Genomic DNA, 27,328 nt, shown 5'->3' with positions numbered 1-27,328 from the left:
CACAGACTGGAGGTTGAGATATAGTGCTAATACACAGAGCCAGGTCAGGGGGCCATGCCTCGTCTGCTGTCTCCATCTGCCACCACACCTAAGCTGGGGGTCCTGTCATGCCAGCGGCCCCCCGAGGCCAGCTGTCCCTCCATCCCCCGGTCTCCCTGTCCCCCCTACCGGGAATTCTTCTTAGACTCAGTCCCACCTGCCCACTAGACACAACAACACAAGCCAACAGGACCCTGAACAGCTTCCACCCCCAAACCATGACTGCTAAATAGTTAGTTAAATAGTTAACCAAATAGCTACCCTGACTGTCTGCATTTACCCTTTTTGAACTAACTTGTTTTGACTCATCACATACGCTGCTGCTACTGTTTAATATCGATCCTGTTGCCTAGTCACTTTATTCCTAGTTATATGTACATATCTACCTCAATTACCTCGTACCCCTGCACATCGACTCGGTACTGGTGCCCCGTAAATATAGCCAAGTTATAGTTACTCATTGTGTATTTATTATTAATTGTATCATTACATGTTATTACTTTTCTATTATTTCTCTATTTTCTTTCTCTCTGCATTGTTGGGAAGGGTCCATAAGTAAGCATTTCACTGTTAGTCTACACCTGTTGTTTACGAAGCATGTGAGGAATAACATTTTATTTGACGCCCCATAGCTAATCATTGCTTCCAATCCCCCCCAACCAATTTGTTGATGTTTACATTTGAGACAGTGCTTTGGAACACCAGGTGTGGGTTCTGATTCCTCAGCATTACTTCCTGTTTATACCCCTCCAGTGGGAGTGTCCATTATACATTAAAGGATTTAAAGCAAACTCAACCTGGTGGTTTCCAGGAATGAATTAGACTAGTCCCTGATTGGTTTATATATCTTGTCAGCACCTGGATCATTACCCTGCTGACTGAGGTCTCTCCAACACACCACATCTTTACCTCAGTCAATCATTTAAGCCCAAGTTAAGCTTAAGCTAATTCCTCAGCTGGGTCGTCTAGCTAGTACAAAGCTAGTACATAAAATCAGCAAAGCCAGTGGTTATGTCTGAAATGGCACCCTATTCCCTATATAGTGCACTACATTTGACCAGGGCCCATACCCTATTCCCTATATAGCGCACTATTTTTGACCAGGGCTCGTACCCTATTTCTTATATAGTGCACTACTTTTGAACAGACCCCTACAGGCCCTGGTCAAATGTAGTGCACTATATAGGGAATATGGTGCCATTTCTCACCAGGACCAGGGTTGCATGGAGTCAGGGTTGCTTTAGGAAGTGTTTTGTTCTCATAGGAGGCAGCTGCAATGCTGTAGCAGCAACTCCTGAGCTATACACCCATCAACTTTACATACCGCCAAGCCATCTGAAAAGACAAAGTAAAGTTCCCATCGAACCATCAAACATTAACTAGCTAGACAACTCTGCCCTGAATACAAAGGATGATGAAACACTAAAAGGGGGTAACCTAGGCCTCATTTTTAAGCATTCTGCAATCTGCACACATTCTCAGCTGTACATTCTCAATTTGTGATACCCTGGGTATTAGTGAACAGCGATTAAATAATATGCTTAGCGATGTGGGACAGCAGACAGGCCTAGTCGGAGATAAACAGCACAACCCTAAATGATATCATTACCGAGGAGGAAGAGAGAGATTGTCAAGTGGAGGATAAACCCAGAGAAATTTGAAAGGCTTAGAATAATATAATAATAATAAAAATATGCCATTTAGCAGATGCTTTTATCCAAAGCGACTTACAGTCATGCGTGCATACATTTTGTGTATGGTTGGTCCCGGGGATCGAACCCACTACCCTGGCGTTACAAGCGCCGTGCTCTACCAGCTGAGCTACAGAGGACCACAGGACTTAGAACTGCTGAACACTTACCAGATGAATCCCGTCTCCTAGAAGAATTGCCCTGTCCCGAAACTGAATACAAGACTTAAAATGCAGGAGGTGTTTTAACATAATGTAACAAAGGCACAAAAGAAGAAACACAGAATGATTTCCACTCCCCAAAATAAGCACGGCTAAGAGCACGGCTAACCTCCATCTTTTACAGCAGAGCATCAGGGAAAACCAGAGGGAACAAATTGCATGTTGCTTGCCACTAACGCCATGTACAATACTTCTGACTGGAAACTATTTTGGATGGAGAATCCATTTGTAAAGAGAGAGAGTAGTACTACTCCTGTCTGAAGTGCTCCAGCAGAATGATGGTAGTGTTGTGTCCCAAATAGAAACCTATTCCCTATTTAGTGCACTACTTCTGACCAGGTTCTGCTCACTGTGAGCTTGCATAATGTTTACTAGAATAAACTATTTGATATAAATCAAATGTTATTTGTCACATGCGACGAATACAACAGGTGTAGGTAGACCTTACCGTGAAATGCTTACTTACTTACTTACAAGCCCTTAACCAACAATGCAGTTTTAATAAAATAATAAAATATTTATTCAATAAACTAAAAGTTTAAAAAAGTAACAATATAATGTATTTTTTATTTTATTTATTTAACCTTTATTTAACCAGGTAAGCCAGTTGAGAACAAGTTCTCATTTACAACTGCGACCTGGCCAAGATAAAGCAAAGCAGTGCGATAAAAACAACAGAGTTACATATGGAATAAACAAAACGTACAGTCAATAACACAATAGAAAATCTATATACAGTGTGTGCAAATGTAGTAAGTTATGGAGGTAAGGCAATAAATAGGCCATAGTGCAAAATAATTACAATTTAGTATTAACACTGGAGTGATAGATGTGCAGAAGATGTGCAAATAGAGATACTGGGGTGCAAATGAGCAAAATAAATAACAGTGTAAATAACAATATGGGGATGAGGTAGTTGGGTGGGCTAATTACAGATGGGAAGTGTACAGGTGCAGTGATCGGTAAGCTGCTCTGACAACTGATGCTTAAAGATAGTGAGTGAGATGTGTCTCCAGCTTCAGAGATTTTTGCAGTTCGTTCCAGTCATTTGCAGCAGAGAACTGGAAGGAATTGCGGCCAAAGGAGGTGTTGGCTTTGGGGATGACCAGTGAGATATACCTTCTGGAACGCATACTACGGGTGGGTGTTGCTATGGTGACCAATGAGCTAAGATAAGGCAGGGATTTGCCTAGAAGAGATTTATTGATGACCTGGAGCCAGTGGGTTTGGCGACGAATATATAGTGAGGGCCAGCCAACGAGAGCGTACAGGTCACAATGGTGGGTAGTATATGGGGCTTTGGTGACAAAACGGATGGCACTGTGATAGACTACATCCAATTTGCTGAGTAGAGTGTTGGAAGCTATTTTGTAAATGACATCGCCAAAGTTAAGGATCGGTAGGATAGTCAGTTTTACGAGGGCATGTTTAGCAGCATGAGTGAAGGAGGCTTTGTTGCGAAATAGGAAGCCAATTCTAGATTTAACTTTGGATTGGAGATGCTTAATGTGAGTCTGGAAGGAGAGTTTATGGTCTAACCAGACACCTAGGTATTTGTAGTTGTCCACATATTCTAAGTCAGACCCGCCGAGAGTAGTGATTCTAGTCGGGCGGGCGGGTGCAAGCAGCGTTCGATTGAAGAGCAGTTGGAGGCCACGGAAGGAGTGTTGTATGGCATTGAAGCTCGTTTGGAGGTTTGTTAACACAGTGTCCAATGAAGGGCCAGATGTATACAAAATGGTGTCGTCTGCGTAGAGGTGTATCTGAGAGTCACCAGCAGCAAGAGCGACATCATTGATATACACAGAGAATAGAGTCGGCCCGAGAATTGGGTAAGTTGCAGCGGAGGGTGCAGAGCTGGTGGCCGGGGTAGGGGTAGGGGTAGCCAGGTGGAAAGCATGGCCAGCCATAGCAAAATGCTTATTGAAATTCTCGATTATCGTAGATTTATCGGTGGTGACAGTGTTTTCTAGCCTCAGTGAGTAGCTGGGAGGAGGTGCTCTTATTCTCCATTACATTTACATTTTAGTCATTTAGCAGACGCTCTTATCCAGAGCGACTTACAGTTAAGTGAGTGCATACATTTTCATACTGTGAGTGCATACATAAGTGAGTGCATACATTTTTTCCCTGTGGGAATCGAATCCACAACCCTGGCGTTGCAAACGCCATGCTCTACCAACTGAGCTACATCCCTGCCTGCCATTCCCTCCCGTACCCTGGACGACACTGGCTAATTGTGCGCCACCCCATGGGTCTCCCGACAGAGTCTGGATTCGAACCAGGATCTCTAGTGGCACAGCTAGCACTGCGTTGCAGTGCCTTACACCACTGCGCCACTCCATGGACTTTACAGTGTCCCAAAACTTTTTGGAGTTAGCGCTAGAGGATGCAAATTTCTGTTTGAAAAAGCTAGCCTTTGCTTTCCTAACTGATTGTGTATATTGGTTCCTGACTTCCCTGAAAAGTTGCATATCGCGGGGGCTGTTCGATGCTAATGCAGTACGCCACGGGATGTTTTTGTGCTGTTTATGGGCAGAATAACAATAACGAGGCCATATACAGGGGGTACCGGTACTGAGTCAATGTGCAGGGGCACAGGTTAGTCGAGGTAATTGAGGTAATACGTACATATACACTACCGGTCAAAAGTTTTAGAACACCTACTCATTCAAGGGTTTGTCTTTATTTTTACTATTTTAGAATAATAGTGAAGACATCACAACTATGAAATAACACATATGGAATCATGTAATAACCAAAAAAGTGTTAAACAAATCAAAATATATTTGAGATTCTTCAAATAGCCAGCCTTTGCCTTGATGACAGCTTTGCACACTCTTGGCATTCTCTCAACCAGCTTCATGAGGTAGTCACCTGGAATGCATTTCAATTAACAGGTGTGCTTTCTTAAAAGTTAATTTGTGGAATTTCTTTCCTTCTTAATGCGTTTGAGCCAATCACTTGTGTTGTGACAAGGTAGGGGAGGTATACAGAAGATAGCCCTATTTGGTAAAAGACCAAGTCCATATTATGGTAAGATCAGCTCAAATAAGCAAAGAGAAACAACAGTCCATCATTACTTTAAGACATGAAGGTCAGTAAATACGTAACATTTCAAGAACTTTGAACGTTTCTTCAAGTGCAGTCGCAAAAACCATCAAGCGCTATGATGAAACTGGCTCTCATGAGGACCGCCACAGGAATGGAAGACCCAGAGTTACCTCTGCTGCAGAGGGTAAGTTCATTAGAGTTACCAGCCTCAGAAATTGCAGCCCAAATAAATGCTTCACAGAGTTCAAGTCACAGACACATCTCAACATCAACTGTTCAGAGGACACTGTGTGAATCAGGCCTTCATGGTCAAATTGCTGCAAATAAACCGCTACTAAAGGACACCAATAAGAAGAAGAGACTTGCTTGGGCCAAGAAACACGAGCAATGGACATTAGACCGGTGGAAATTTGTCCTTTGGTCTGGAGTCCAAATTTGAGATTTTTGGTTCCAACCGCCGTGTCTTTGTGAGACGCGGTGTGGTTGAAATTATGATCTCCGCACGTGTAGTTCCCACCATAAAGCATGGAGGAGGAGGTGTTATGGTGTGGGGGTGCTTTGCTGGTGACATTGTCTGTGATTTAATAAGAATTCAAGGCACACTTAACCAGCATGGCTACCACAGCATTCTGCAGCAATACGCCATCCCATCTGGTTTGGGCTTAGTGGGACTATCATTTGTTTTTTTTCAACAGGACAATGCCCCAACACACCTCCAGGCTGAGTAAGGGCTATTTGACCAAGAAGGAGAGTGATGGAGTGCTGCATCAGATGACCTGGCCTCCACAATCCCGACCTCAACCCAATTGAGATGGTTTGGGATGAGTCGGACCGCAGAGTGAAGGAAAAGCAGCCAACAAGTGCTCAGCATATGTGGGAATTCCTTCAAGACTGTTGGAAAAGCATTCCAGGTGAAGCTGGTTGAGAGAATGCCAAGAGAGTTCAAAGCTGTCATCAGCTTACTACATGATTCCATATGTGTTATTTCAGAGTTTTGATGTCTTCACGATTATTCTACAATGTAGAAAATAGTAAAAAAATAAAGCAAAAACCCTTGAATGAGTAGGTGTGTACAAACTTTTGACTAGTACTGTAGGTAGGAGTAAAGTAACTATGCATAGATAATAAAACAGCGAGTAGCAGCAGTGTAAAAAAATAAATAAATGCAAATAGTCATGGCTTGGGGGTAGAAGCTGTTAAAGGAACCTTTTGGACCTAGACTTCGGGTGGGAGAGACACTGAACAAATATTGGCCATCCACTTGAGTGTCTACTTAGTCCATGTGTAAGCTCTGCTCTCGATGCACACTCACAGCCATGGCAGTGGCCTAACACAGCATAACACTGCAGTCTCAAGCAATGACAAACATGAATACCGTACTCCACACACTGGGTACAGGCATTCCCAAGGTATCTTGATCATATCTCCAGTATACCTCTCTGAGATGTATGGTTGCAGGGGCTATTAAGAGGAGTCCGATCCATGGCACCCTCAGTCCCAGCCCCAGTGAATAAAGTAGCTGGTGATTTATACTGGACACACTGGCCTGCCATACCCTCCCTGCTTTTCCGTTATGGGCTATTTACCCTGAGACCAGGGGTCAGTCTGAACTCTAGCCTGGTGAGGGGTTTTCCAGTCTGCTGTGTCGTGTGAAGGATTAGTGGGGGTGTGGATGATGGTTAGATGGGATGGTGATAGTTCAATGGAAACAATTCTATGTTAAAACCCATTCTACGCTAAAACTGTTCTATGGGACCAGCTGGCTTTGGCAGACTCACTAATGGACACAGCGTTTAATCAGGACTTTAGAAATTACCTCTGAGAACACACAAGGGGATGCAAGCCACAGACAGGGACAGGGACAAATAACACTGGCTGTGGCTCATGACAGTGCTGTCTGAGTCAACCATGTTGATCAAGACAGAGATACAAGCACTCAGTGGCTGACTTAGCTCCCATCCCTCTGATGTTTAGTCCTCAGTATGAAAGCCTACAGCAGTGCAGCTGGTGTGTCAGGATACAGACTGACAGACGACAGACACCACCTCACAGCTCTGACAAAATAGGAAGTGGAGGCAGACTCCGCCACTTGCAACACTGACAGACAAGTTCCAGCCCAACCCATCCCCATCCCCCTAGCCAGATGGGCTATTTCAGTGAGGTCACCCAGACAGAAAAGCAGCAGGACAAACAGAAAACATCCTTGGTCCAGATGAGATAAGAAATAACTGATACTCCTTCTAAACCCATCTGCCCATAGTATCCTCCTGTCATCACAATGCAGGGAAGATATCTACAGACTTCCAAACACACACTATCAGAAAGAATGGCTGGAATGAGCCGAGCCATAACACATTCATTTGTAAATAGTTATTTTAGTGGTCAGTATGTTGCCATCCAACTGGCGATAGATTTTCATGCGAAATTCAAAAATCTGCATAAAAACAATATGCACATTTTCCCACCAGACGTAGTGCACATAAAAGTACATTTTGAGGTTAAATTCCCATGTACCGAATAAAAAATACAAGTTAAATGGGTTTCCATCTCATTTTCATTCTACTGATGGTTTTCTAACAAAACAAATGTGCGTTATATAGCGAATGTGCCCACTCTGGTATTGGCATGTGCCCTCTAGCCAACAGCTCGCATATACAGTGAGGGTATAGCCAACATGATGAAATTATTATTGACTAAAGAGCAAAAATATTATAATAAATAAATGACAGCCAATCATCGATGATCATGTCACCAGAATAAGACCCTCAATATTTATGGGAAAGGAGCATCAAGCTCATCACCTTGCACCTTCACCACCCTGTGAAGTTCATCATAATTTATTCAATCTGTAGCCTAATAAACTGTATGCTTTCCTGAGTCGTAGTGGGAGGACCACACAACATATCATCGCGTGACTCCAAATTTACTTCAATATGATGGTTTTATATCAACATTTGCACATTAAAGCGTTTCCACCACCATTTCTCGCATATACATCTTACAGACACAAAAAGATCCCACCTAGCGAATTTAGTTTTGTCGACATTTGGAAAGATTACCGACAAATTATCCTTTTCCATCAGGCCTGTCATAAAATGTTTTATTCGACATGTACTTTACTCGCATTAAAAAGGTTGGATGGAAACCTGGTTAGTGGTGTAAACATGCTGGTAACATCGACAGGATTGTATCTAGCCAAGTAGCCATTTTGTCAGTGAGTCAATATTGGTAGATGAGATGGAGTATGAACAATAATTTCATACTGCTGTTGAGAAGAGTCACAGTTATAGGACAATGACTCCCCGGCCTCGGGTTGTGCTTGGATAACAATTATTCAGATTCTAAAGTCTTCTGCACAGCTTCAAAAATCACCCAGCCAAGGAAAACATTTATCCCAGAGGAAATCCATGGCTAAGCATTGTCTGGACATTTTACCGCGAGGGGATTTCAATCCCTAGAAGTTTTAGACTAATGTTTCTGTCAAATGGGCTGGCCAACAACAACCGCTAACAAAACTTCCTCTATTAAAAAACACAACTTTAGTATTCCTATTAAATCATGACTGACACTAGAGTTTAAATAAAAATAATTTAATTGGGGCTAATATAATTTAGTATCATGCAGGCTCTCAAAACCATTAGAACTGGTGCCAAGTGAGATACAGATTACAGTTCTGCTTGGCGGGCGGCGGTACCACTCAACATGCAGCTCACAAGCTGTTTTCATCTTAAACGGAGGAGAATCAATTTGGTCACACATTACAGTGTACAGCAGTATAGTAGGCATTGTCTGGTCACCAAAGATTCTGCATAAAAATCAACTACTGCAAATCCAGATGATAGTAAACCATTACAGAATTAATTCACTGACAAAAATATGGCTGTTATAATATGGCTAGATAATAAATCAACTCAACAAAAATTCTTAACCACAAGGTATTTTCAGGTAAGATTAATGAGTGCTCCTTCAACTCAGGTCTCCACAGTCAAATCATTCCATGTGCATGGGGCTATCTCATTGCACTCAGTCTATTCAAACTAAGTAAGGTAGAAAACAAACAGACAAATACAGAGTGCCGTTTCACCACTCGCCCACCGCAGAGTATAGCAGCCAGGTTAGGGATGCTATACCCAGGAGGTTTAACCTTATCATTACCATGGAGACTATGATGAACCGATTGGTCAAGCTAATGGGATAGAGAAATCATGTGATCAAATGTTTATGATGTTGGATCTTTTTTTATAGATTCTTTAAAGACTTCTCATTGACACGCTGGTTCTCTGTGCCCTTGGATGTGTTTTCTGTAGTCTCCTCCTGAGATAAGTAAGACTTGTATCTCTCAGTGTGACTCATCAGTATTCATCCCTCTCTGTGGCCGGCTTTATAACTGAAGCACTCCCAGCTGACAGCACAAGACACTGTAAAAGATGACACTATGACTGAGTCCCAAATGACATCCCATTCCCTATATAGTGCACTACTTTTGACCAAAGCCCTATGGGCCTGATGAGTCACACTGAGAGATACAAGTCTCAGGAGGAGACTACAGAAAACACTTCCAAGGGCACAGAGAACCAGCGTGTCAATGAGAAGTCTTTAAATAATCTATAAAAAAAGATCCAACATCATAAACATTTGATCACATGATTTCTCTATCCCATTAGCCTGACCTATAGGTTCATCATAGTCTCCATGGTAATGATAAGGTTCAACCCCTGTTCAGGCACTTGGTACAGAGACAGAACAGGAAGGAGAGAAGGAGACAAGAATCATTCCTTACACAGGAGGACTTTAAAGTGACATCTTTTACTCTGCTTGAAAAAGCTTGAAATCACTCAACATAATAACAGGTCCTTTAAAACAATCATCAACAGCATTACTATCTTTATTCTGTGAGCGTGTGTGGAGTGGACAGACAACATTTGCCTAATGTAGGTAACATTAGGCAGATCATTTCTCATGCATTTTAATACAGAATTCACACCGCATATTTGTTGTCTTTCCTTTCGTAAACTATCGTAAGCTATGTGACAGTAGCTATAAGAGCTCCTCAGAACTACTACAAAGGCCGAGGCCAAATAGAGATCCTAGAGTGGCGAGGCTAGTCCTTGGGTTTCTGGCTTCAAAGCCTCATGACCACTCGCATTTATGTCACTCTGCTCGTTACAGATGACTGAGCACCACAGCTCTTTCTGATGTGCCCATCTCTAGGGTCTTCTAAAGATGGACTTCAATGACAATGGCCAAAGATATGAAAAGGCAACACACTCATAACCCCACACTCGATCGGCTTATCCATCTCTTTCTCCCGTGTCTGTTCCTATGGCTCTCTGGAGTACTCGAGACGTAGGCTACACTCCTAACTACACACGTCTCCTTTTATAACTGTGAGACACAGTGAGACAGACACAGCTGCACTCCAGGCCTTCTTTCTATCTGTATAAATGGCTCCTCTAGCACAAGGTGTCAGAGGCAGAGCTCTGTTTCAACGAGGGGGCAACAGGGAGGAGACACCCAGGGAGGGAGCGGTTGGAAGTCTAAATCAATCCCACATGTTCTCAGGAAGAGTATTTTCCACCACCAGGTGGAGAGCAGACACCCTGTACTCCCAGTCCCAAGCACCTCACTCCCCTTTCCCGCACTTTTTCAGCCACACTGCAGCTTTGAGCTGCTCTGACTACATACAGATGGCTTCATTTAGCCAAGCCATGGCATCACAGGGCATGTTATTTTTGACTGAGCTCATAAAAAGTTCTGAAGTAGCAATGCGTTTCAAATTTTGAAGGCAGAAAAGCTCTCTCCCTAGCTTCGACACGGATAAAAGATTATGACAAAATAAAGGAATTTCCCCCCTACTGTTTGAGGCATTGTGTTTGTCACATTCAAGGCAGAATGCAAAACGGCACACAAAAACCCAAGCACAACAAAAGGTTGCGTCTTCTCTCTGAGTTGGGGAGAAACGGGACAGCAGCAAAACAGTTTGAGCCATCAAATAATTTTAAAGTCCAATAAGGCTCAGATCAAAACATATAAACATGATTCAGGTTAAACCTCCGCTGCTTTTAAATCAATGCCAAAAACAAGGAAACATCGATCCCAGTCTTGTTAAAAGCACTTGGTCAGGCGCAGATGGAATTACCGTATACACCACTTAAGTCCTCATTACATCCACTTACACACAGCCATGCACACACCCAGTCCGTTTCAAATGCCTAGCTGCCACAGCTTATAAGAATTATACATAGCACTCATTTCAATAACAACCTGTGCACGGCCGTGGTTAATGTAATGGAGGGCAGGCATGAGGCTGTGGTTTGCCAGGCAGAAGGAACCTACTCTGTTCAGGATGCCAGACACGACCAGGGAAGCTGATCCATCAGCATTATCTTAACCTAGTTGTCAGGCAGTGACAGGAGGCTAGGATGGAATCAGATTAGATGACCCAGCCTTTTATTCACCGGCCTCATTCACTCGTCAATACCAATGTAGGGTGAAGATGTAAGGCATGCTTGTCTGTCTTTTATGTCAACCCTCTGACCCACTGCAGACAGGCTGTGGCTGGTTGGGTCTAGTGATGGGGTATGAAGAAGTGGCTGGTCTAAGACATTTATCTGTTGGGAAGCAAAAGCTGGACATGCCATGGTTATGGAGGAGAGGGATCTGATTTATGGTAGTACCCTGCCATGGCCCATGGCAGATAACGACTGGGATATTGCCCTCCCTGTGAGAGGGTGGAAGAGAGGGGGAAGCTGGGAGGATAGGTAGGGGGAGGTTGAGGTAGATAACATGGATATCAACCCATAATATGTAGTTAACAGAGTCATTTGGGAGCTTGCCTTTATATTATATCAAAACTCCTGGTCTGAAATATACATTTGATCTAATTACTGTCACGTAGCCTGCAGCAAAAATTATAAGAGCAATGAAAGCCAGATTTAGACGTATCCATCTTGGAGTGTGTAAACCCCCATCGGAGAGAGAGTGAGAGGGAGTCACACTGTCTATTGTTTGAAAGAAGTCTTTGGTGTTTTGTTGCATTGATGCCATTTCTCTACCTTCATCTTCAGTGGAAAAAATTATCTTCAATTGTTTGTCAGTTTCACTACAGACCCAAACAAACACAACAACACGCAATCATGAAACCTAGAGAGTATAAAATAAAATATAAATGAAATTAATTTATAGGCCTACCTCATGGACACTACCGGTCAAAAGTTTTAGAACACCTACTCATTCAAGGGTTTTTCTTTATTTTTACTATTTTCTACATTGTAGAATAATACTGAAGACATCAAAACCATGAAATAACACCTATGGAATCATGTAGTAACCAAAAAAGTGTTAAACATTCTCTCAACCAGCTTTGTGAGGTAGTCACGTGGAATTCATTTCAATTAACAAGTGTGCCTTCTTAAAAAAGAACACACCTCCAGGCTGTGTAAGGGCTATTTGACCAAGAAGGAGAGTGATGAAGTGCTGCACCAGATGACCTGGCCTCCACAATCCCCCGACCTCAACCATATTGAGATGGTTTGGGATGAGTTGGAGCGCAGAGTGAAGGAAAAGCAGCCAACAAGTGCTCAGCATATATGGGAACTCCTTCAAGACTGTTGGAAAAGCATTGCAGGTGAAGCTGGTTGAGAGAATGCCAAGAGTGTGCAAAGCTGTCATCAAGGCAAAGGGTGGCTATTTGAAGAATCTCAAATATAAAACACTTTTTTGGTTACTACATGATTCCATATGTGTTATTTCATAGTTTTCTACAATGTAGAAAATAGTACAAATAAAAGAAAAGCCCTTGAAAGAGTAGGTGTTCTAAAACTTTTGACCGGTAGTGTAAATCGGAAACTCAAGCTACCATAATCATCCTTAAGTTTCTATTGAATCCCTCAATTATGAAGAAGTATGGATGAGCTGAGCTCCAGTTGAGTTGTCAGTGGACACCATACCCATCTATAGCATGAGACCATACACTACCCATCTATAGCATGAGACCATACACAACCCATCTAAAGCATGAGAAAGTGGAAACAGAAGTGACCTAGATAAATTGGGGAGGGGAACAGTTAGTGTTATAGGGTTTATGTAAACCTTTACCTTAAAATTGAACTCTATGGTTTGTGTGTATGCTGCCAAATCTGATGAGTGTATTCAGCCCCAAGACATTTGATAATGAGGAATTACAGTTAATCCTATCTTACTGTATGAGAGAGAGTATATAGTTATCGTTTCATGATTGATTAAAAAAATATATAGTCCGTTTCAAGATTTTTGATTTGTCCATCAGCCATCAAGCAACTAGAGACTGTCCAGACATGCTGTAGATTACAGACACAATCAGACATCAACTTACCTGGTCAAATAAATAAAGACACATTCCTGGTAAAAAGAAACTGTGATAGAAAGAATATAGTGTAGTGAAAAAGAGTGGGGTTCAAGTCTCAATGACCATGCAGTCATTAGTAAGCTCCACGAGGGAGCCAACATTAATATGAACTAATACAGTACATACAATTAAAACAATTATTTTCCATTTTATTGAAGGGGAGTAGAAATACATGCACAATAAAATCAACATTCCTTTTATATCGACCTGTGAGTGATCCTCATTCCTCCCATGTTCTTGCTGTAATATAGGACATGACTGTAAGGAGCCCTTTGAGAGCGAGAACAGCACAACATTTACATTTATATTTTAGTCATTTAGCAGACGCTCTTATCCAGAGCAACTTACAGTTAAGTGAGTGCATACATTTTCATACTGCCCCCCCGTGGGAAACGAACCCACAACCCTGGCGTTGCAAGCGCCATGCTCTACCAACTGAGCCACAACCCAGCACCAAATTAATCTACCAGATCCCTCCATAGCCCGAGGTGCTGCTCATAAAAGAGGAAATTAGGATGAAATTGTATTGCTATTTAATCTGACACGGCTAGCCACAGCATACATACAGACCCAGTCATGCTAAAAAGCCTTTTCCATGGTGAAACCTAAAGATGCATGTATCTCCCCAAACCTGAGGACAGACAGTTGTGCAGCGATTGTATGAATCCCTTTAGGCTGTGAATGCCTATTTTGGCATTGCGGTTCTCAGTGAGATGATCAGCATCTATATGACACACAAGACTGAAGTGTCCCCTATCCTATCTCTCTCATGTTATCGGCAGTATACCAATCCTGTTAACTTCATCTCTGATGTTAACTCACTGTGACACTGCATGAGGAAGGAGAGCTCTGCTCTTTCCTGGGTGGTGACAGGATTGAAAGGCTGTATGGATGGAGATGGAGAGAGAGAGAGCGAAAACGAAAGAGAACGAGAGCAAAATCTGAACTCTAGTGATAATCTAAAAGAGAGGATGAGATATTCAAAATCTAAACGACACAAAGAACAGGATGGGTGATTTAGCAAACCAGACAGACAGCCTAAATGTCATCATGCTATTATAATACAGCAGGCTTATATCCTTTAAAATCATATCAAACAAACTGTGCTGATATCACTTTGCCCATATCAAAACAAACAATGCAGATGAAATGACTAAACTAACATCAAATCCACAGGGAGCACCACAATCAAACACATTAATATACTATAGGAGAGTGGAGATCTGGGCTGGGCTCTAATGGTCGCTAATACACAGTACTTAGAGACACTAATGAATAGAACAGCATTAGTGCTTACTGAACCTCCCAATAAAGAGAGAGGACAGCAGCAGCGCTTACTGAACCTCCCAATAAAGAGAGAGGACAGCAGCAGCGCTTACTGAACCTCCCAATAAAGAGAGAGGACAGCTGCAGCGCTTACTGAACCTCCCAATAAAGAGAGGACAGCAGCAGCGCTTACTGAACCTCCCAATAAAGAGAGAGGACAGCAGCAGCGCTTACTGAACCTCCCAATAAAGAGAGAGGACAGCAGCAGCGCTTACTGAACCTCCCAATAAAGAGAGAGGACAGCAGCAGCGCTTACTGAACCTCCCAATAAAGAGAGAGGACAGCAGCAGCGCTTACTGAACCTCCCAATAAAGAGAGAGGACAGCAGCAGCGCTTACTGAACCTCCCAATAAAGAGAGGACAGCAGCAGCGCTTACTGAACCTCCCAATAAAGAGAGAGGACAGCAGCAGCGCTTACTGAACCTCCCAATAAAGAGAGAGGACAGCAGCAGCGCTTACTGAACCTCCCAATAAAGAGAGAGGACAGCAGCAGTGCTGCATAATCACACACAGTCTGTGTCCCAAATGGCACCCTATTCCCTATAAAGTGCACTACTGTTGACCAGACCCAACTATTTAGGGAATCAGTGCCATTTGGATTAAGATCATTGGGGGGATGTATATTTAATTACTCTCCTAAAAGTTCAATTAATGTGGTAGAGAAGAGATTACCACAATGTTTTAAAACACTACAGACACCAGGGAACATCAAGCACTTAGCCCTGGATGTTGGCCTCATGTTGGGGTGAGTAAGTATAAGATTAAAGATACCCATGGTTCGCTCTATGACGTCCTAATGCATCGTCATACACATGAACAGAACTGTCACAATGACCGATTTTTGTTGCATTGTCCGCACTAGCATACTATATAGTTAGAATGAAGCAATGTATTGGGCATTCTAAGTGGTATTCTAGTATGGACATTTGAACGAACACTGCACATACCAGCAGAGTAATAGCGGTCATGGAGGAAAAGCCTACTTGCAATGACTGAACAGAGTAATTAATCAGGAAACAATGGAGTCTACAGGACGTAACTTGAGTATCGTCCCATTTAAATGAATCTATATTGTAAAGGAGGAAACAGATGTGGAAGTCAAAGATTAGATTTCTCTGTCTGTCCACGTTGCCCTGGCTCCCATGCCAATGTGTACTTACATGACTCCCTGGGATATATTTTGCCTCTAAACACAACCAGCAACCTCTTCTATAACTTATTGCCATACAAACAGCTGAAAGCAGTTCCCATCCGCATGATCAATTGATAGTGTCCAGAAATCCATCTCACCCCCCTCTTAAAAGGGGATATTGGTCTTCGACAGCAAATGATAACAGTTAGCTTCTGCATTTTTATCCATGGCAGGTATAAAATGTATTGGACAATGGGCATATGGTCAAGGGCATGGGGAAAGACTTTATACAAAGTGTTTGTGTCAGCACCCAGTCCAATGTTATACCACCTCTTGTTTCTGGAGAAACACCAGAAGCTGGACCTATGTGGAGGAATCAGGGAACCTTGTCACATGGCATTATGAGCCTTATGTGAATGAGTGAATCATATTGTGGTCGTGGAGGACAGACATACTGTAAAGCCACTGACAGAGAATCCAGGCACAGCAGTAACTAACACTGGGCCAGAGCTCAGCTGGCACTCATACTATTCACACAGTGTCTCTTCCTTCATGCCTGATATGACACTTGTGTGAAGAACTGGCAATCACATGGCCCATAATGATTTACTCTATGGCTTGGAGGAAGTAGCTGGCTCACAGCTCTTTAAACATAGTACATGTGTGGCTTCATCTATGGGGTCTACTGCTGTGTGTTGTGTTGTGGAGCATTGAGGTGCATTGTGGAATGTTGTGGTGCACTGTGGAATGTTGTTTTGCATTGTGGTGTATTGAGGAGCATTGTGGTGTATTGAGGAGCATTGTGGTGTATTGAGGAGCATTGTGGTGTATTGTGTATATCATATGTGTGCCCTACAAATGTTAGAGTGGACTTGTACAGTTTTTCCACCCCAGGGGTTCCATTATACATGACCCAAACCTCTGAACATTTAGCTGCACGAGGAATCAGAAAGCAAAGCAACGCCAGAGTAAAATCCTAATCCTTACCCTCCATACCCATCTGTTGGGGGTCAATGATAGGCCCATCTATCTAGCCCTGAACACAGCTTGACTGGAACCCCTGCTGCAATAGAGAAGCTGGTCAGCAAAACCAACAGAGGTCTGGAAGATTGGAGAGGGACCTGAGACAAGTTTTCCACTGCACTGTAACAACTACTGTGGTGCCACTGCAAACAACAAACACATCAGGGCTACAGCATTAGCCTACTTCTTCATCTGATCATTTGTCTATGCAAAGCCTCTTACAGCCAGGGAGGAACCAGGGAGTTGATTTTGACGCTACAACCTAGATAGCTGGGCAACAGGGCAAGCCAAGTCCATAGGTTTCCTTTAATCTAAACCATTAACCCACAGTACAAAAGCCATGCTACACTCTCAGCCTCCCTCTAATTTATATATATATATATATACACATGACCCAATCCTCTCTTCTCCAGACCATCTCCGGTGACCTTCTCCCCTACCTCACCTCGCTGATCAACTCATCATTGACCGCTGGCTATGTCCCTTCCGTCTTCAAGAGAGCGAGAGTTGCACCCCTTCTCAAAAAACCAACACTCGATCCCACTGATGTAAACAACTACAGACCAGTATCCCTTCTTTATTTTCTTTCCAAAACTATTGAGCGTGCCGTCTTTAGCCAACTCTCTTGCTATCTCTCTCAGAATGACCTTCTTGATCCAAACCAGTTAGGTTTCAGGACTGGTCATTCAACTGAGACTGCTCTTCTCTGTGTCACGGAGGCTCTCCGCACTGCTAAAGCTAACTCTCTCTCCTCTGCTCTTGTCCTTCTAGACCTGTCTGCTGCCTTTGATACTGTGAACCATCAGATCCTCCTCTCCACCCTCTCCGAGCTGGGCATCTCCGGCGCGGCTCACTCCTGGATTGCGTCCTACCTGACCGGTCGCTCCTACCAAGTGGCGTGGCGAGAAGCTGTCTCCGCACCACGTGCTCTCACCACTGGTGTCCCCCAGGGCTCAGTTCTAGGCCCTCTCCTTTTCTCCCTATACACCAAGTCACTTGGCTCTGTCATATCCTCACATGGCCTCTCCTATCATTGCTACGCTGACGATACACAACTAATCTTCTCCTTTCCCCCTTCTGATAACCAGGTGGCGAATCGCATCTCTGCATGTCTGGCAGACATATCAGTATGGATGACGGATCACCACCTCAAGCTGAACCCTGGCAAGACGGAGCTGCTCTTCCTCCCGGGGAAGGACTGCCCATTCCATGATCTCGCCATCACGGTTGACAACTCCGTTGTGTCCTCCTCCCAGAGTGCGAAGAGCCTTGGCGTGACCCTGGACAACACCCTGTCGTACTCCGCTAACATCAAGGCGGTGACCCGATCCTGCAGGTTCATGCTCTACAACATTCGGAGAGTACGACCCTGCCTTACACAGGAAGCGGCACAGGTCCTAATCCAGGCACTTGTCATCTCCCGTCTGGATTACTGCAACTCGCTGTTGGCTGGGCTCCCTGCCTGTGCCATTAAACCCCTACAACTCATCCAGAATGCCGCAGCCCGTCTGGTGTTCAACCTTCCCAAGTTCTCTCACGTCACCCCCCTCCTCCGCACACTCCACTGGCTTCCAGTTGAAGCTCGCATCCGTTACAAGACCATGGTGCTTGCCTATGGAGCAGTGAGGGGAACGGCACCTCCGTACCTTCAGGCTCTGATCAGTCCCTACACCCAAACGAGGGCCTGCGTTCATCCACCTCTGGCCTGCTGGCTCCCCTTCCTCTGCGGAAGCATAGTTCCCGCTCAGCCCAGTCAAAACTGTTCGCTGCTCTGGCACCCCAATGGTGGAACAAGCTCCCTCACGACGCCAGGACAGCGGAGTCACTCACCACCTTCCGGAGACATTTGAAACCCCACCTCTTTAAGGAATACCTGGGATAGGATAAAGTAATCCTTCTACCCCCCCCCCCCCCCCACCAAAAAAAATAAAATACAAATAAAAAAATAAAAAAATAAAAATTGTAAAGTGGTTATCCCACTGGCTATAGGGTGAATGCACCAATTTGTAAGTCGCTCTGGATAAGAGCGTCTGCTAAATGACGTAAATGTGCCCTTGAGCAAGGCACTTAACCCTAATTGCTCCTGTAAGTCGCTCTGGATAAGAGCGTCTGCTAAATGACTAAAATGTAAATGTAAATGATATATCCTGAATAGTTTAGTCGGGGCAACATTTGAAACTATTTGCTTTACGTTGCTGTTCAGGTTGCTGCTGTTGTTGTTTTTTGATGATTTTCTATTTGTTGTCTGCTAATAATTACATGCACCAGTTTTACTTTTAAACAGCTGCTTTTAACAGCATGAAGGAGAATGGTGTCATGGAAAAAAGGCTGATATCATAATCATCACATGAGATAATGTTGCATCTTATGATTTATTTATCACATCATGACTGCATGAGAACATCTGATGTTCCGTTTAGCAAAACATATGAGTCACACAACCGCTGCAGGACAAATAACATGTCATGTGGTGTGGCAAAGCATCACTTTACAGTCTCTCTAAACCAGCCAGAGTAGAAAGTGCCACCTATTTGACCACATAAGACAATATATCACACCAGTTCAGTCAAACCACCAGTCTACATAAGCAAATAGACTCAGCTGTAAATCTATGTGCAGATTCAAATTTACAGCAGGCCTGGGCTGTACTTCAACGGTTACAATCAGATTATTAGCCTGTCAATAAACTATACACTTGAAGTAGATCACAGGGTCAATCAGGAATGCAATCCATGATGTGGGACCATATGTGTGTTTGTGTGTGTGTGTTTGTGTGTGTGACTAGAACAAAACAAATAGAACAAAACGAATCTGGGTGGAGAAAATAACCTTCAGAAAAACGTCTCTCATTGTAAACCACACACATTTCCATAATGAAGGTGCAGTGGTACGGCTTGAAACACTACAACCTTCAGAGCGCATGCACATGCACTTGAGTGACAGCAGTAAATGTCCCGTTAAACACTTCGATGTAGATTTAGAAGGCAAGGCAGTATTCCTATTCAATATTGAACTCATCCATAATCCAAGTTACCAGTTGCAACAATATAACAATTCGCAGCTGTGTTGCTTGCTTGCTGTGCCCGTAGAACTAAAGAAGGAGCAATTAGCTGGCAAGTATGGCGGACTACGGCTTCATAGCAACCTATACCCGCTATGTGTCCAATGACGTTTATTCTAGAAAGAAATGCATTTGGAAAACAAATATAGCCTAAAGTGGGCCTACATGTAATAAAGGAGTTTCTACTATAATGCCTCGACACACCTAAACATTGTTACCAAAACGAGTACAAGACAATAATAGCCGGTAGCCTGTGTGGTGCAGTCAAAACATTTTATAAAACCATTCATAACAGCATAAAGGTCCGACCCGAAAAAGCAGTCTGAACCTCTCCAACAAAAACTTCTATCAGTAATAGCCATTGGTTACCACCAGATCATCGGACCTAGGCTAGGACTGATACTAATGAGGACGCTTTACTATGTGTAGACTATTAACAGAAGCATTTAAACAACAATAAAACTTACGTAAAAACGAAGAATAAGGTGGTGGATCCCACAAGAAAAGTGGCTGCAGTAGATACCGGGATGTATTTGGTGGGTTTAAATCTCTTTCCAACGCTGTTGGGCATTCTGTAATTTCCACATTCCTCAATTATTTATTCCAATTGGAGACGGTATACAGATGTAAAGATCCAGTCTGCAATATCTACATTTAACGATTCAGCCAATCTGTCTTTATTACCGTTAAACGCACACAGATCCAAAGACAGACAAGCAAAAAATACTGTGCTCCGAAATACTAGAAATCCTACTCTAGCAATCCAGCCCACGAGTGAGGTCACAGAACCGCTTGAAAGGTGGAGCCTCTATGCCTAGGTTGACGATAACAATATAATATATTTTAGACCTACTTCTATGCAAAACGAAGAGGACTGTGATGGGATGCTTAGGTTACAGCCAGGGGCCACAAGTTTTATTCACCCTCAAATCGGATTTTATATATTTCATAAAAATACAAATAAATGTTGCACATCTAAACCAGTCACTTACCACTATCGTTTTATGCAACTTCTGTTATATATACATTCATTTTTACTTTGGCCCCACTGTGAAGGTAGAGAGTGAAAATCCTAGAGATACACATTATGTATTATAAAAGGACCTCCACGATCTCTCTGCTCCCCTGCTGAATTTTCAAGTCTTTGGCATCTGTTTCATGGGCTTTGCGCGCCCTCTAATGGTGAATCATTGTTCGTTTTGTCCAGCGCCTTCGCGTATCGTAATATCTGCGCTAGCTGGTTCTTTGGCTCTAGCGAGACACCATAGTTCCAAGCACTGTGTGTTCTCCTTTTGAGTTAGCTAAGTGATTCCAATTAGCTTCATAATCTTTGACTGGATTTATTTTTAGCTAGCGATTAAAGAGTCGTTGGAGGGTATTCACTCTGTTCCTGCACATAGAAAAAATATAAATGTATGCACTCACTAACTGTAAGTCGCTCTGTATAAGAGCGTCTGCTAAATGACTAAAATGTAAATGTAAATAGAAAGTGTGTAAATCCATAGACCAGATCAGAGGCTGATCTAGCTAGGTCAGGATTAACAGCTCCTCGAGACCGCGCTGGCTGCTCAGTTATTGAAAGGAATCTCTCTACTACACACGTTGGGCGGCATTGGCAAGTTAGCTCGCTACCTAGCAAACGCAAACTACACAGAACCGATAGGTTTTCACAACATGTCATATCGGAGGACAATTAAAATAGTGTGTGGGTTCGCTGGCGGATCAGCAGTGCTGGTTGTTGCGGCTGCCGCAGCTCAATAACCGGGCTGTTTCGGCCACACGCGAGCAGCTCAGTGGAGCCTTTTCAATGTTTTGCAAGCTGCACAGCCAGCGGGGAACCGCACTGTTGCATCTACTGGACATGCCTGGGACTTCAACTGGGATAAGTATGCCTCCTACTATAAAACACCAAGGGCGGTCTGATCTGATCATGTGGGTCAAGTAGTTTAGTCTGACTGAGTCAGTGTGATTGATTGATATTAGCAGCCAGCGACAGCATGTTGACAGCCTGACAGGTGACTTCTCTTTGCATGTTATCAAGAGAAATAAACCACAACACACATCACTGCTTTGTTCCCTTTGTACTGTACCAGGCGGGACCTGTCTGCACTGTTGACACATGGGAAGAAGAAGGAGATCTTCAGTGAAGACCCAAGCTCAGAGCAGGACAAAGCCAAACCCAAAGCCACACGCAACATCCTCCTCATCAGACACTCCCAGTACAACCTGAGTGGCAATGGAGACCATGAGAGAATCCTCACCCCTTTAGGTTGTGTACCCTGTGCTGCTGTGTACTCATGTTGCTAAAGGCTTGAAACATAGACCTAGTTCTCCACTCTACTCTCCTGCTCAACAGTTGAGTTTTATTGGATAATAAGTGTATATTCAGCAGCACTCAATAGAGGTGCTGAAAGTGGTTCACGAGTGCAGTCTGCTAATTTTTGGGACTGTGTTGGTGTTCTGCAGGTCGGGAGCAGGCTGAGTTTACTGGTCAGCGGTTGGCTGCCCTGGGGCTAAAGTATGACATCATGGTCAGGGCCACCGAGACGGCCAACATCATCAGCAAATACCTCCCAGGTCAGAGCCGTAGACCGGCAGACTTTGCGACAGACTTTACAGCTGAGGCGTATGCCGGAGTATATACAATAATCAGAGACATACTTGTGTTGTCCCACGAGACTAACCAGTACTGTACATCAGGAGTGACCACATCTCCTTCTGGAGAGCTACCATTCTGAAGGATTTCCCAGACTGAATCTAACACTCCTGATTCAACTGAATCCATAGACCATATATTCCCCCTCAGGAGACTAAAAAGATTTGGCATGGGTCCTCAGATCCTCAAAAAATTCTACAGCTGCACCATCGAGAGCATCCTGACTGGTTGCATCACCGCCTGGTATGGCAACTGCTTGGCCTCTGACCGCAAGGCACTACAGAGGGTAGTGCGTACGGCCCAGTACATCACTGGGGCAAAGCTCCCTGCCATCCAGGACCTCTATACCAGGCGGTGTCAGAGGAAGGCCCTCAAAATTGTCAAAGACTCCAGCCACCCTAGTCATAGACTGTTCTCTCTGCTACCGCACGGCAAGCGGTACCGGAGTGCCAAGTCTAGGTCCAAAAGACTTCTCAACAGCTTCTACCCCCAAGCCATAAGACTCCTGAACAGCTAATCATGGCTACCCGGACTATTTGCACTGCCCCCCCACCCCATCCTTTTTACGCTGCTGCTACTCTGTTAAGTATTTATGCATAGTCACTTTAACTCTACCCACATGTACATATTACCTCAACTACCTCAACTAGCCGGTGCCCCCGCACATTGACTATGCAACGGTACCCCCCTGTATATATAGCCTCCCTACTGTCACTTTATTTTACTGTATATATAGCCTCCCTACTGTCACTTTATTTTACTTCTGCTCTTTTTTTCTCAACACTTTTTTGTTGTTGTTTTATTCTTACTTTTTGTTTAAAATAAATGCACTGTTGGTTAAGGGCTGTAAGTAAGCATTTCACTGTAATGTCTGCACCTGTTGTATTCGGCGCATGTGACCAATAAAATTTGATTTGATTTGATTTGATATGGTTGAATCAGGTGTGTTTGTGTAGAGCAGGAGCAAAAGCCAGCAGATCCAATAGCTATTCAGGAGGAGGGCTGGCCACCTGCTGTTATACATGTTATTTACATCACCTGATACCAAGGCTCTATCTGATAACAGCCTCAGAAGCTTTGATCTCTGATTTTTCAGATGTCAAAATGATTTCATTAATCATGATAGATAAGTATTTCACTACTCACCGCTAACTAACTTTAATCTTCTGGTATGTTATTGTTTTAGGGGTAGAGCTGGTGAGCTGTGATTTGCTAAGAGAAGGGGCGCCCATCGAACCTGTGCCTCCTGTCACCCACTGGAAGCCAAACGCCGTGGTGAGAGACGCCCATTATGGATTCTCAACGGGCTGTGTGTCTGTCATATTACCTCCTGTTCAGTGTCCCTTTCACTTGTTATCTATACTGAACAAAAATATATACGCAACATGCAACAATTTCAAAGATTGTACTGACTTACAGTTCATAGAAGGAAATCAGTAAATTGAAATAAATTCATTTTTGCCCTAATCTATTGATTTCACGTGACTAGGCAGGGGCGCAGCCATGGGTGGGCCTAGGAGGGCATAGGCCCACCCACTGGGGAGCCAGGCCCAGCCAATCAGAATTAGTTTTTCATTACACAAAGGGGCTTTATTACAGACAGAAATACTCCTCAGCTCCACCCCTCCTCAGATGATCCCGCAGGTGAAGAAACTGGATGTGGGGATTCTGGGCTGGCGTGGTTACACATGGTCTGCGGTTGTGAGGCTGCTAAATTCTCTAAAATGATGATGGAGGTGGCTTATGGTAGAGTAATGAACCTTCAATTCTGTGGCAACAGCTCTATTGGACATTCTTGCAGTCAGCATGCTAATTACACGCTCCCTCAAAACTTGAGACATCTGTGGCATTGTGTTGTGTGACAAAACTGCACATTTTAGTGGCCTTTTGTCCCCAGTACAAGGTGCACCTGTGAATTGATCATGCTGTTTAATCAGCTTCTTGATAGTGGGTTCGAGCCCCGGGACCACCCATACACAAAAAAATTTATGCATGCATGACTGTAAGTCGCTTTGGATAAAAGCGTCTGCTAAATGGCATATTATTTATTATTATATGCCACACCTGTCAGGTGGATGAATTATCTTGGCAAAGGAGAAGTACTCACTAACAGGGATGTAAACAAATTTGTGCACAACATTTGAGATGAAGCTTTTTGTGCTTATGGAAGATTTCTGGGATCTTTTATTTCAGCTCATGAAAAATGGGACCAACACTTTACATGTTGCATTTATATTTTTGTTCAGCGTTTATATTTTTGTTCAGTATAGTTACAGCTGTCTGCTTGTATGCATCATTCAATGCAATGAGAATACATAATTCAATGCAATCCAATGAGAGGTCAGAGGTCAGCTCAAACCCTCGTCTTACACGACCACTGTGGACCTCTCTACCGCTCTACAGCAGTACCGCGAGGATGGAGCCCGGATCGAGGCTGCCTTCCGCCGCTACATCCACCGCTCTGACCCCAAGCAGAAGGAGGACAGCTATGAGATCATCGTCTGTCATGCCAATGTCATCTGCTATTTTGTGTGCAGGTGTGTTGGTCTCCCCAGGCAGGCTGAAGCTGGAGCAAAGCCTCATTCAACAAGACAATGCTAATCATCATGATGACTTTGTGTAGCAATTCCACTGTCTTATATCTTTTGCATTTCGTGACTATAATGATGTGCTTGCCAACATCCCATGACAGATGTGTATATTTGTTAGACCAGGGTGTATCGGTTGCTATAACAGACTCTCTCTCTTTCTCTCTGTGTCTCAGGGCCCTGCAATTTCCCCCGGAGGGCTGGCAGAGGATTGGGCTGAACAACGGCACCATCACCTGGCTCACTGTGCGCCCCAGCGGCAGGGTGGCACTGAGGACACTGGGAGACTCAGGGTTCATGCCCCCGGACAGACTCACACGGACCTGACCACGTTCCACCTACAGTATTCACTCGTTCTCTCTCTGAGAGGTTCAGATGTTGGTCGCAGGGTGATCTGAATGGCTCTTGATTTCTGCTTAAGTGTCTTGAAAGTTACTTTTTGTGTTATTTATGAGATATGCTGTGGTGTTTTGTTGTGATCAACTACCCTGCCATCGTTTGCCAACTAGGGGAGAGTGGGGTAAGTTGAGCCACCCCTTGTTTCAAGGAAACCATACACAAAATTAATCATGTGACCAAATATTTAGGAAGAGGGCATCATTTCATGAAGTCTGTGAAGGAAGAAACCATATGGTAAGCAAGTTAGGGCCCAAAAATGGATTTTCACAAAGTCAAATGAATTTGTGTTATAGGTTTCATGATAATTTGGAGGGTACTTATATTTGTCCTATTTCACACAACTACAAGTGTGTATTAATACACATGATTTGGAAATGTTTTTTTGCGTATCTCACCTCCCCCTGAGACACACTCAGAGAGTGGGGTCACAGCCAGGGTCTGCCATGATCAACGACGACCGTGAAGCAATTAGGGTTCAGTGCCTTGCTCAAGGGCACATCAGCAGATCTTTTTACCTTGTCGGCTCTGGTATTGGATTTCAGTCACTGACCCAACGCTCTAACCGCTAGGCCAGCTGATGCTTGTATCTAAACCTAAGTAGATCGTTTTAAGATAGTTTTATACAGCAGTTGGGGGTCTCTATAAGCTACAATATGAGGTCCTAAACTTAGCATGAAAGTGCATCCTTGTAGCTGTGTGGGCTAATATAGTCAACATGTTTGCCTTGCGGTAAGTTGAGCCAATACCACCATGACTCATACAAATTATGATTGCATTTTGTCCGTTTTATGCATGATATGCATATACTTTTTGCAATGTGTCATGCATATGAACTCAATATAGTGAATTTGTATTGTTACAGAGCAGACCTCATCATGTCTGTGTATACAAACGTTAAGCAAGAAGGGATCTAGCCCCCCCTTGAGGTTCTTGACAGAGCAGCCAAGGAATGAAAAAATAGACTGAATGACACTGAAGAGGTACATTGACAAAAAAAAAGAAACAAACATGTACCTGTTTGAAAGAGAGGCTGTGGCGGAGGCACACAAGGTCTTATCTGATGACATGGAGTATGAGCTTGCTAAACATATCAAGAATCTCGCGGACCAGTTTCATGGGCTTAGTAGCCTCAAATTTAGAGAACTTGGCACAGCGAAACATCCCTGTCCCAGATAACTGGTCAAGAAATGGAAGGGTAAGTGATATTGAACAGCGAGATCTATATCTGAATGTAGGCATACATTTCAGATATTCAATATACCACAACCCCCATTCCATGAATTCAACTTTGACCTACCAGTACCACTACCCACTTACCCCAAGGCGGCTCAACTTACCCTGTCCCTATACTCAACTTACCCCGTACCTGGGGGAGGTTGTGCCAAGAGACCACTTTCTGGACAAGCTATGTTTTCAAAAATGTCCAGGGATACACAACATCCTGAAATATATGTAGATATCTTTGTTAGAAAGAATACTATATTTCCCTTGACACACTGAATGTAAAAAATTGCTCAACATACAGAATATGTTGTGCCCTTCCTGTCTTGATTTTGTATTAAACTGAAGGGGATTTTGTATTGAAGCAGGTTTCTCAATGAACTGTTGCTGTAACCACGCCCTTCTTAACTCCAAAAGCTGATGTGATGATGACTGCCAGGGCCCACTCAACACTCATTATGAATGTAAACAGTATGCGAGTTTCAAAGACAAAGTGACAGAAGGATTTTTAAACCAAAATCGTTGTTCTAA

General features: G+C 43.5%; 1 protein-coding gene and 1 pseudogene across 2 annotated transcripts in view; one reads left to right on the top strand and one right to left on the bottom strand.

Annotated features, from left to right (window-relative positions):
• Nucleotides 1-20,533, bottom strand: part of LOC311144324 (palmitoyltransferase ZDHHC8B-like) — a gene marked incomplete at its 3' end in the record, with an annotated part of 89,676 nt that extends 69,143 nt beyond the window's left edge. The window contains 1 exon segment of the mRNA XM_084180359.1: nt 20,401-20,533. Within this exon segment, the coding sequence (XP_084036485.1) occupies nt 20,401-20,504 (104 nt within the window). The 5' untranslated portion in view covers nt 20,505-20,533.
• A 1,074-nt stretch (nt 20,534-21,607) lies between these two features.
• On the top strand, nt 21,608-25,504 carry LOC311144341 (serine/threonine-protein phosphatase PGAM5, mitochondrial-like; annotated as a pseudogene). The gene is made up of 6 exons: nt 21,608-21,819; nt 22,027-22,202; nt 22,400-22,510; nt 23,776-23,864; nt 24,993-25,126; nt 25,354-25,504. The product of its transcript is annotated as a serine/threonine-protein phosphatase PGAM5, mitochondrial-like (transcript).
• The last annotated feature ends 1,824 nt before the right edge of the window (nt 25,505-27,328 follow it).

The sequence above is a fragment of the Coregonus lavaretus genome (assembly GCF_964263955.1).
Source record: "Coregonus lavaretus genome assembly, chromosome: 17".
Lineage (NCBI taxonomy): Eukaryota > Metazoa > Chordata > Actinopteri > Salmoniformes > Salmonidae > Coregonus > Coregonus lavaretus.
This window is presented reverse-complemented; position numbering and strand designations above follow the sequence as displayed.